We start from the raw sequence: 12,023 nt of genomic DNA on the forward strand, positions 1-12,023 counted from the left end.
GCCCCCTGCGTGGCTCCCGCATCCCCCGGCATCCCCCAGGACAAGTGGCTCCCCAGGGCCCTATGACAAGGAGAGGGTATGGGTGTCTCTCATGGGCACAAGCAGGCTGCGTGCTCCAGCAGCGCTCCTCCACACACCACCCTGCTGCCACCTCGGAGATAAACTGCAGTGAGCCCTGACCCAAAAGCTAGGAACAAGCTTCGTATTATCTGTCACGGCCCGGCCTGGAGGCATCTCAGGTTCAGTGTGGAAGGTGGGACAACTATTGGAGCCTCAGCAGAAACACTCTCTCAAGCTGGAAAACTTTTAGACTCAGAGAAATCTGGGGAGCTGAATTCAGACATGCAACACAGAGGCAGCTAGACAAGGGCGCTGAATTCGGAGGCAGGGAACCTGTTAAATTCCATTTCTGCTACAAAGGAAGAAAGTGACCTTCTGCCTCGGTTTCTCATCTCTTCCATACAGGGTTGGTCCAAGTAGCATCTGAGCACTCTTGTGGGTGGGTCTCCATTTTGATTTCTCTGTCACATCCACACCTAGTTCTCAGGGTCTAGTCAGATGGTAAGTCGGCGTTGCTCTATGCCCTGTGTGATTGGCAGAGGCCGCCTGGAGCACTGCAGAGGATTCGGAAGCGAAACCCAGGCTCAGACACAGAGTGTCGTATTCAACAAGGGTTAGCTTCCTTGGACTCAGGAGGCCGCACTTCCTCAGGAGGCTTCAGGTTAGCTGCCGTCTGTGGTCTCTCGAGCGAGTCCAGTGAGCGGCCAGCAGAGCAAGAGTAAAGGGATAAACAAGTACGCAGGTTCACAGTCTAGGAATAAGCTAATCCTGATCCTCGCTGATGAGGTGACTCACCACAAGGAAAACAAAGGCATTCAGGAAATTCGAGGAAGCCCCCGGGCTGCACCTCATGCACAGAAAAGAGGTGAACAAAGGATGGACTGTTTCCACTCCCACGTTCACTTGCCCAACCTCGTTCTTCCACTTCTATGTTTTCTTGTTTGCAGCTTCGTGTTTTGTGAATTCGATGCATGCTTATCCTGTGTTAGAAACAGCAACTGCCCACCCGTTTATAGGAAGGGAGTGCTGAGGGAGTAGGAAAGAAAACTGCTGTCTTCCTAATCCCATTACCTCAAAGATCTTCAAATACCAGAAAGAGTGCCAAACCTGGTCAGTGGTCTAGCTATCCCACTGACTGTTCAGAGCAGGGAAAACATTCAGAACAGGCAGAACATGCAGACATTATCTTATTATCTATCAACCTCTACATTACTTTTGAAAATAAACATTGAAAAATATTAATAATTAAGTAAAAAACTTAATATTATTTCACACAAGAGGTAGTTCGGCAATTGTCTTAAAGCATAAACTCTGAGGCCAAACTGCCTGAGTTCAATCACATTTGATTTTACCCCTTATTATTTGTGGGACTTTGTGAAGTTACTTACCTTCTATGTAACTTGGGTTTCTTCATCTGTAAAATAGGGAGAAATATAGTAGCTACCCATAGGCCGTTGTGGAGATTAAATCAGTTAATATATATAAAGCATTTGGAACAGTACCTGGCACAAAGTAAGTGCTACTTAATTATTTAATGCCTAAAAAAGGCATCACAAATGATATATTGATGTACAAGAAAGGCCAAGTATTGTGGCCATATAAATATTTGCAGATAAAATGGTACCTATAACAAGGACTAACTTGTAACTCTTATAAGAAATGGCTGGCTGACTTTCCACAGTCTCCCCACCCCCACCCCCCAACCCCCCGCCCCCAGCCCCACCTTTGCCACCCTTCAAGCTTCTAAGTAAAATGTCTTCTTGCGTGCTGGGTCAGCTCCTTTCTTACAGAGAAAATAAACCGTGGGTGAGGGGTTGAATTATTTCACATAATAAAGAGTTACGAGAGAGGGTGGAGAAGAAAGAGCAAAGCAAAGTTTGGGATGAGTATTGTGGGGGCTGAGACGGAAAGGAGCCTCTGTGGAGTGAGCAGAGAGGCTCAGGGATTTCCCAAGAGCTGTTCTTGGTTATAAACCGGTTGTCTCTTAATGTCCTTCAAGACATACTAGTGAAAATAAGAATAATTTTACCTCTGATCACTGGACTGTATTTCTTTGACTATGGTTCAGCAGTGAAACTGGGACATATGGACCACCCCCACCCTGCTTTTATATAAGTTATGTCCATGTATATAGACAAAATGAAGTTAAATATATATACCTGATAGAAGTGGGAAGTAATTTAACATATGCAAAAACCTACATATTTATCTATGCATATGCATATAACCTGTATGTAAAAATAAATTTAGACTCAGATGTTTGAGTCCAACAATCTCAAAAAGCTTTTGGCTAAATGAACAAAATAAGCAGACAGCACATTTAAAGAGCTTGGGAACATTTTTCTTTTTTTTAAAGATTTTATTTATTTATTTGACAGAGAGAGACACATCGAGAGAGGGAACACAAGCAGGGGGAGTGGGAGAGGGAGAAACAGGCTTCCAGTCGAGCAGGGAGCCCGATGCGGGGCTCGATCCCAGGACCCTGGGATCATGACCTGAGCCGAAGGCAGATGCTTAACGACTGAGCCACTCAAGAGCCTGGGAACATTTTTCAATAGTCTATTTTTCTTCCTTCCTTCCCTTTCTTTTTCTTTCTTTCTTTCTTTCTCTTTTCCTTCCTTCCTTCTTCCTTTTTCTTCCTTCCTTCCTCCCTTCCTCCCTTTCTTTTAAAGCCAAACAAACTTAGGTTCAAATCCCAGCTCTTCCATTTAATGAATGACTTTGAACAAGACCCCTCATCTCCTTAGACCCCAGATTTCTTACAGTGAACTGGAGCTGACTCCCACCTCAAGGACTACAGTGACAGAGATGCTGGACACACAGTGGTGAGCATAACGTTAATTCACAAGAAGCCAACCAATACCAACAACCTTAAGTCAGTTAACTATGCAATCCTAAATGAGAGTGGAAAACATACCCCACAATCTGGTTAGGTTGCTTTTTTTTTCTTTTCTAAATACAGTTTTCTCCTTCAAGAATAGAGCCTCAACTTTCCCCGCTAATACTTTGGGAATTACTGAAAGTTATTATGGCAACAAAACTAGGCCCTTGTTTGCTGAAAAGCATGTAATTGCCTGAGTGTTGCCACAGATCTATTTAGCTCATGCTCTACAAAAAACCCTGCTCTTAGGGGCCAAGCAGATGGAATGATAAAAGGCATTCTTTGCAATACCAGCTGAGGCTCTCTCTCTCCCTGGGGCAGACCTCCTCTCCACAAGTTGGGACAGTAACTACCCACCAATCTCGACCGTTCATCCTGCTATAAAGGGAGTACCTTGTCGGTGACCACCTGTGTAAGAGCAGCTACCAAATGGTGGTATGGCCATGATAGCAATTTCCTAAAAGATCCTTGATTCAGCAATTTACTCAAAGATCCTTGATTCAGAATCCTTGGTTCTGTTTTGTCTTTAAAGTAGTAGTTGAGGACTAAAACAAATTTTATCCATAAATGGGAACGGAAAACTTCCAGGAAGATAAAATCACCCATATAACCAGGTTTGGAGAAGTACTTAGGGGATCTGATTTTATTTTGTGGTGGTTTTTCTCTAAGTGGAAACACATAAAGAATAAGACCTATGTGAAGTATACTCAAAACGTTCGGTATTAAATCTCAGAATTTTTACCAAACCAGGTTCAACCAGTTTAGAGGTGGCAGGCACTTTCATTCATTAACTAATTATTCAGCACCTGCTGGGTGGTAGGCAATAAGCTAGGTCCTGGTGAAAGAAGAGTAGTAAGACAACAGGCCTCTGGCCCGCATGACATTGACATCACCGTAATCAGGAAAGACAGCCAACTAATAAGCAAATACATGAGACAAAAGAAAATGTAGGTAAAAGTTTTGAGACTGCAAGAAAGTGGAGTGTATAGGATTATAATGGAAAATAACAGGATTTCTACCTATACAGGTGACCAAGGAAGGCTTCTGCAAGAGGGGGACCTTTAGGCTGGGATCTGAACAATGACTGGTTTTATGAAAAGGTGGGAGGTGGGGGTAAGGGGCAGAATTCCAGGCAGAAAGGCAGAAAATACAAAGATCTTGAGGCAGGAATGAAATTGGTGTGCCTTAGGACTTGAGAAAAGGCCAGTGTGACCAGCTGCTCAGTGGCTGGGTCATATGAAGCATAAAGTTTGAGTTCATTTTAAAATCAAGAGGAAGCTTTCAAGGGGTAACAGGAGAGAAGGGAGAACTAAAGAAGTATGGAAAAGAACCAAAGTGCAAGCAGGAGACCAGCTAAGAGGCCATGTCAATAATCCAGGCAAGAAATGGTGGCGGTTTGGCCTGGGGCAGTGGCCCTGGAAATGGAGAGACAAAAATCATGCATATTTTAGAGGTAGAACTGGTAGAAATTTCTGATAGATTAGAAGTGACAGGAATCCAGGACAACTCCCAGATTTCTGGCTTGAAAAAAAAATGAGTGGATGGTGGCGGCATTTTTAGGGAAGACTGGTGGAAGAATAAATTCTGAAGGAGGAATCGGAAATGCACTTTTGGAAATGTTAACTTTGAGACGCCCATGAGACACCTCACTACCCACCTATGGTTATCCCTGCAGGCAAATTAAACCTTTAAAAGATGAAGGACAACACTAGCCCTTCTATTTCTTCAGGCTGTCATCAGCCAGTGCTTGTATTTATTAAGATATTTGCGAAAAGTGAAAAAGGTTTTTAAACTGAGTTCATACTTATACTAAATTGGGAATTTTCACTAATAAACTGACTGCCTGAAGGTGAACTTGGGCTGACATACTGAGGACTTGTTTCCTGGGCATTTTGAAGAATACAAGCCTGGGATGTTGGAAGGAAGGAAGGGAGGGAGGGAGGGAGGGAGGGAGGGAGGAAGGAAGGAAGGAAGGAAAGTTCAGTGCTTTAGTTCTTTTTTTTTTTTAATGATTAATACTCCTGTCTCGATGATGACAGAATGCCAGTGGGATTGGGTGGATAGATTCTGAAGGAAGCAAACTGACTGATGAGCTACTTGAAAGCCTAACTGCTGCTTTGAAAATCCTTCCAGTGGAAAGACCACCCTCCCCGACTTTTTATTTGTGGTGATAGCAGTTCTCTCTGCAGCTATGTGGACAGAGTGTTTATCTGGGACAGTTTCCAAAAGCGTCTTTCAACAGAATCTTGCTATAAAGTTAAATTGTGTGAAACTAACAATGATATTTCTATGTGCAAGGGAGGCTAGAAATATCCCAGACAAAACAAAAGCAAAAGGAGCACAATCTGTTTCTCATCTTTAAAATAATTCTATTTCCAGGAGGAATGTAAAAGTTTGGAGTTTAAAAAAAAAAACGAAACAGACACCATAGATCTAGGCTATGAGTGGCTGCATATACACAGCTGATCATATTCTGGCCATTTTTATAACCCACTGGTAATGATTACATCAATTCAGGCCATATAAATGACAGTTGAGTTCTGGTCATTCTGTCCATAGTGATATGGTCAATATAATTTTTCTCAACTTCTTACCTTAGAGTTGGTTTTAATTTCAAGAATCATGCTTTAAAGATCTGTGTATGTCTACCCACAAAACCCACCACGCCCATTGGAAAACAACCACTACTGCTCGAATATTTCACTCCCACAAAAGGAAATGTGTTTTATTCCGGGCATCAAGAAGGGCATGACAGGCCTCCCCTCCCCCCACTGACCTCCCCAGCCTCCTCTCTTGCCGTTCTCCTCGTCACACTTTGCACACTAGAATATATGTGCAATCCCCTCCCTCGAGTGTGCATGGTTTTAGAGACTTGCTTCTAAGGAAAATATAGAAATGTGATTAGGTCACAAGACTGTGACCTCCACCATGCAGGGCCATGTGCTCGCTCACTGGCACTCTCTCTCTCCCTCCCCTCTCACCTGCTCATGCTGAGGAAGCAAGCTGCCCTGTCATAAGCTGCTCTAGGCAGGGGCCCCCATGGCAAGAAAGGGAGGGAGAAATTGAGGACTCAGACCAACAACCCCATGAGGAACTGAATCCTGCCAACAACCCTTTTAGTGAGCTGGAAGCTGACCCTTCGTAATCCAGCCTTGAGATGACTGCAACCCGTCAGTGACCCTAGGCCAGAGGTCCCAGCGGGGACACATCCAGACTTCTCACACATTCAAACTGCTATAATAATGATAAACGTACAGTTTCGAGCCACTATTTTGGGGTAATTTGTTATGTAGTGGTAGATAACCAGAGCATTCCCCTTGCAGGGTGGTCCTTAGGATAACCTGAGGTAACATAGAAAGTACTGAGCAAAATGCCTGAGGCCACAGCAGGTGCCCCATCATGTTAGGTCTGCCCTCCTTCCCTGCCGCTCCATTGCCCCTGCTCCGCCAGCTCCTGGCCACCATCACCTCATGTCTGGATCCCCACAATGGCTTTGCAACTGGTTTCCTTCCTTTCCTGTGTCCAGCTGGTGATTTTCCTTAAAAAGCAAACAGAAAAACTTCAACAGCTCCCTATTTCTCAAAGGATAAAAACTAAATTGATATTCCAGGCCCCCAGGCTGTCCCCATCCTGTATCTCCAAGCTAGCTCCCCCTTCCACACTTACATCTCATCACCCTTCTATTGAGATTAATCTATTCGCTCTATCCCAAATACGCTTGATCCATTCCCACCAGCATCTTCACTAATGGAAGTGTATCTGTTCAGTACATATTCCCTCCTTTCTCCTGAATTCCAAAGGCCACCCTCCCTACCCCATCACTTCAAGGACCATTCAGGACTAACCTCCTCTACCTAGTTTTTCCAAAACTTACCACCTTATGATAATCTTTTTCCTTGTCTAATTTAATATGTACTCCTTTGGTATTTAAAATCACAGAGATAGGGATGCCTGGGCGGCTCAGGTGGTTAAGCATCTGCCTTTGGCTCAGGTCATGATCCCAGGATCCTGGGACTGAGCTCCCTGCTCAGCAGGGAGCCTGCTTCTCCCCCTGCCTGCCGCTCCCCCTGCTTTTGTGTGCACTCTCTCTGTCAAATAAATAAATAAAATCTTTTAAAAAATAATAAAATAAAATCACAGAGATATAAAATCTGAAAATAGGCAGAAGCAACTTCAGAAAGCATCAGTTTCAAGCATTCATTTTACAGGTAAAGAGACTGAGGCTCTAAGAGAAGGACACACCTGAATAGTAACAGTACGAGGACCAGAATTCAAGCCTCGAAACTCTCACATTATTCGATTCTAGAAACATTTACCAAGTGCCCATTATGTATAGGGCACTACAAAATTTCAATAGTTTCTACCAATATGCCATTCATATATTTAATCAACAACAAAATTACCGAGCGCTATTTACCAGATACTCTGCTTAGAATAAAGACTTTGCTCACAAGGAATTCAGGGCAGTAAGAACACAAAAAGGTAAAGCAACAATTACAATACAGCTCAATAGGGTCTCTGACAGCAGGTTCTAGGAAGACATAAGAAAATCACCTACATACTATCTTTGGTCCTGCCCTCCTTTACTCACCCATTCAATTTGACAGATAGACAGTCAGACTTCTCACTTTTTTAAGGAGAGCAAAAAAAAAAAAATGTTCTCTTGAAGCAACTCATGAACAGCAAATATCTGGAGTACCCATGCTACTGTGAAAAATAATGTTTTTCTAATGTGGTATCAGATCTACAAAATTAGATCTATTTTAAAAAATCCTCAAATACATTATATATTTTATTTATTATATATTTTAGAGTCTGTGTTCAGGAGTCAGACAAACTCTGAGTGTCATACACTCAGTTTGCTATTTATTTGCTGAGTGATCCTAGGTAAGCCGCTTAAACTCACTGAATTTTAATTTTCTCATCTGCAAAATGGGAATAATATCCACCTTGCATGGTATCTGTGGGAATTAAAAATCCTGTCTTTCAAGTAATCAATACAGAATACAAGCATACATAACAAAAATTGTGTCTGGTAACTAAAAACACATTCAAATTTAATTAAGTGGGCATTGATTATCAAAATTTATAAAATCCCTGTGGTTACTAACTCTCCAGAATAAAAGTGTACTCCTTTTAAAATTTTTCTAGTATAGTAATAACTGCATAGTCTTTTTACTATTTTCAGGCAGCAACATTCTGAGAATCTATTGTGTACTAGTTGCTATGTGGAGAGAAAAATAAAACCCTACCTTTAAGAAGTTTAGGATACAGGGACGCCTGGGTGGCTCAGTTGGTTAAGCGACTGCCTTCGGCTCAGGTCATGATCCTGGAGTCCCGGGATCAAGTCCCGCATCGGGCTCCCTGCTCAGCGGGGAGTCTGCTTCTCCCTCTGACCCTCCCCCTGTCTCATGTGCTCTCTCTCTCTCTCAAATAAATAAATAAAATCTTAAAAAAAAAAAAAAGTTTAGGATACAAATGAGAACACAAGAGAGAACAGTTCTTTGTGCAAAGCAAGCAAATACATTCTTGCAGATTTAGTCATGAAGAAAAGAAACCAGACGCCAAGAATACAGTTCAACTTAAGCAGGTGTTAAGTTTAATGATCAGAACAAAATGGGATCGATTAGGAAAAACTGTATATAAGGGACACATTACAGTATAATATATCCTTTCTCATGTTAATTTAATAGGATTTGATATATGTGATTATTCTTCAGTTTTCTGAATTAAAACTGTTCAGGTGACCATAACGTCTGGAAACATGGACAAATATACATAATAAATAGTTTAATGATACTCCAACAAATGTTCAGTGAACATGCTGATCCTCACTAGCAACTCATAGTTCAATAAGACATGCAAAACTGCATTGAACAACGTGCGCTAAACGGTATTTTCATCAATCCTTGTACATCCACCTACAATGCATCGCCAACATGATTTGTGTGTCTCATTTTCACTGAATAAACTTGTGTCCCTACATACCTGAGAAGTAATCAAGGAAGAAGTATATGTTCTGTGGTCACCTGTAGTTTTGTTTTTTTAAGTATCACCTACGATGTCTTATAAACACTTTCTCCATTCATATTATACCAAGAAAAAAATGAATACTAAAAATGAGATAACGGAAAAACAAAAATTGATTTATTTTACTTCTAAATTCCACACCACAACATTTTACTGAAAATGAAGTGATTTTTAATCTATAAATAAAAGACTCTCTAAATGATACTCAGGATGTTTTACAAGTTTGGTTTTAAGATAGATTTGAATTCACAACAGGTTTTACACTCAACAATTTCAATCAATTGGGCACTCCGGAACACAATGTGGAGGCATAACAAGTATGTGACGACTTCTTAATAGTCCCAGGGGATAAAGACCTTTTTCAAATATGGAAAGAAATTAGTCTTTCTACAGTATTAACCCCTAAAAGCTATTCTCCTTTATAGACAACGATATTATTGTCAGTTTCATACACTTTTACTTTATAGAGAACTCCCAGAGGAAGAAATTTCTGGAGGTTTTCCCAGATATATACAGCTACATTTTCTGTCGTGCTGTAGAAAAAAAGGAAAGAAGATCAAAAGCAAATAAACAAAATTTCATTTTTGATATTGATAGAGAACAGAAATTCTAGATTTAAAAGATAATGTTAAAACAAAACTTGAGAAATCACGCAGTGGTCAGATAAAATGTTGACAGCAATTCTTCTTTCTTACTCTCTACTCACCTTACAACATCTGCAAAGTATGGCACATCCAGATCCAAATTCTTATGATCAAGGGGCTTCATAATTGCCTCCTATAGATAAAACAAAGGAAAAACACCACTCATCCCATTTAGGACTCAAATTCCAAAGTGTTCTATCTTTGCTTCTAAACCATAACTCATCAGTTAGCCGCTAACTCAGTACTTGTAAGTACTCCGTCCATGTCTCACAAAGCAACGCTTAAGGTTGAAAAATAAAGCAAGCCCAGATCTCCATAATGACTGGTTCTCCTCATTACTAAATGCAAAGAGGTAAGAAACCTAAAAGTAGAGAATTCACTGGAGCTTTCTTGTAACCAGCCATTGCGGTTCAGAACTGAGTTTAACGCTTCTTGAATTCTGTCCATAAACTTACCAAAAATACTAATCCCAAAAATACTTCTCCATACAGTCTTCTCTTCAGCCCAACACCACAATGTCATTAGGAGAAGGATCCAGTGAGTACTACATTTTACAAAGCAGACTAAGAGTGAAATTATGTAAGTAGTTCTAAATTTCTGCTATGAGGAGTAATTTAAGAATGATCTTGGACTCTTAGGAGAAAAAATATATAAATATGTGAAGACCGTTGCTTCCTAATACGTGTATATATTAACATAATGTTCTCCCTTGTCAGTGGCAAGAACAGTAATTGCCTTATTCTTTCTTTTTACTTTTAGCTAGTGTACAAAATCTAAGCACTTGTGAAACAATCTAATTTCCCAATGGTATGGTTCTCAGAAGAGTACATTAATAATAATAATCATTTTTTGAGCAAAACCAGAACCATATAAAAAGAGTTAAGCCTTAAACCAAATAGCCTTTAAAACAGAGCAAATGAAGGGCAGTTCCAACATGGATATCAAGAAAATACCTGTTTTCTCTTCAATTCCAGTTCAGGTCCCAACTTTTGTTTTGAAGCTTCTTCCACAGGCCTCTCTGACTTTACTCTATAAGCCACGATGAGCCACTGTTACTGATTGGACTGCATGGTGTCCCTCAGGTACAAAAAGTGGGGAAGAGTTCTCTACACAGAACCTCTCCTTTAGCATGTGGTCATATGCACGCATGGGACGCCTCATATTTCCTATACTCTTGTCTTGGATTGTACAGCACTCCGTGTATATATATTTTATGTCCCCAATAAATGCAAAAATTCTGTCTTTATAGCTTCCTAAAGTACTTGAAACACACTGCTATCTGTTCATTCACTGATTATTCTTTTCTTTTCTGAAGATTTATTTATTTATGAGAGAGAGCACGCATGCACGTGTGGGAGGAGAGGCAGAGGGAGAGAGAGAATCCTGAAGCAGACTGCCCACTGCGCAGAGAATCCAATTCAGGGCTGATCCCAGGACCCCGAGACCATGACCTGAGCTGAAATCAAGAGTCAGCTGCCCAACCAAGTGACCCAGGCGCCCCTCTTATTCATTTATTCAGTTGAAACTTACTGAGCACTTATTATCGTCTGCCTCCTAAAAAAGTAACATGAGCACTCTGTGGGTAAGGGCTATGTCACACTCATCTGTGTACTCCTGGTACTTAGCTCGAAGACTGATGCAGAGCGGGCGAACTTGCTGAATATATGGATGATAAGTACTGCGGAAGCAGTAATGATCATTAATAGCATTTTTATGAGACAAATGTCAGATTCTAGAACAAGAGTAAGGAGCAGAGGGGGCGCCTGGGTGGCTCAGTCGGTTAAGCATCTGCTTTTGGCTCAGGTCATGATCCTAGGGTTCTGAGATCAAGCCCTCCTTAGCAGGGGAGTCTGCTTCTCCCTCTGCCGCTCCCCCGCTTGTACGTGTGCGCGATCTCTCTGTTAAATAAAATAAATAAAATCTTAAAAAAAAAAAAAGCAGAGTTTAAGTGAAGAACTGAACAGGTAAAATGATGGAATGATAACAAAGCTGGATAGAAGGAAGTCCACTCCCAATTTTGTAAAAGACTAACCACACAACCTAAGGTAAGTCCGTGAACTGTTTGGCCTCTCTCAATCTTAATCTATGGAATGAAAAAGTTGGTTTAGATAATCTCTAAGGTCTCTGACAATGCAGGATTTCTATAATGATACAGTCAGCAAGTCCTTGATTGAACTCCTTCTTCTGTGTTATCTCTATGGTGAACTGCCTCAGTGAGTTTATGATAAAATTAGAATGAATAACACAGGGTAGTGTTAAAAATCTATGATCAAGGGGGCGGAGCAAGATGGCGGAGGAGTAGGAGACCTGGATTTCGTCTCCTCTCAGGAATTCAGCTGGATAGGGATCAAACCATTCTGAACACCTACAAACTCAACAGGAGATCGAAGAAAAGAAGAGCAACAACT

At 41.2% G+C, this 12,023-nt stretch overlaps 1 protein-coding gene across 1 annotated transcript; it reads right to left on the bottom strand.

Moving 5' to 3' along the window:
• Positions 1-8,512: 8,512 nt before the first annotated feature.
• Positions 8,513-11,324, bottom strand: PTS (6-pyruvoyltetrahydropterin synthase). The gene is made up of 4 exons (XM_081797363.1): positions 11,214-11,324; positions 10,569-10,664; positions 9,678-9,748; positions 8,513-9,504 (listed from the first exon to the last, which is right to left on the bottom strand). The coding sequence occupies exons 1-4, from the start codon at positions 11,322-11,324 to the stop codon at positions 9,381-9,383; spliced, it is 402 nt and encodes a 133-aa protein (XP_081653489.1). The 3' UTR covers positions 8,513-9,380.
• Positions 11,325-12,023: the final 699 nt, after the last annotated feature.

This window comes from Leptonychotes weddellii, chromosome 11 (genome assembly GCF_054177405.1).
Source record: "Leptonychotes weddellii isolate Sample4059 chromosome 11, ASM5417740v2, whole genome shotgun sequence".
Lineage (NCBI taxonomy): Eukaryota > Metazoa > Chordata > Mammalia > Carnivora > Phocidae > Leptonychotes > Leptonychotes weddellii.

Coding starts and splice junctions, on each gene's coding strand:
- PTS (XM_081797363.1), bottom strand. CDS start 11,324: ATGCTATTAATGATCATTACTGCTTCCGCAGTACTTATCATCCATATA. Junction 9,749..10,568: donor TGGAATTGAAGAGAAAACAG/GTATTTTCTTGA, acceptor TTTTATCTATAG/GAGGCAATTATGAAGCCCCT. Junction 9,505..9,677: donor TACTTTGCAGATGTTGTAAG/GTGAGTAGAGAG, acceptor TTTTTTCTACAG/CACGACAGAAAATGTAGCTG.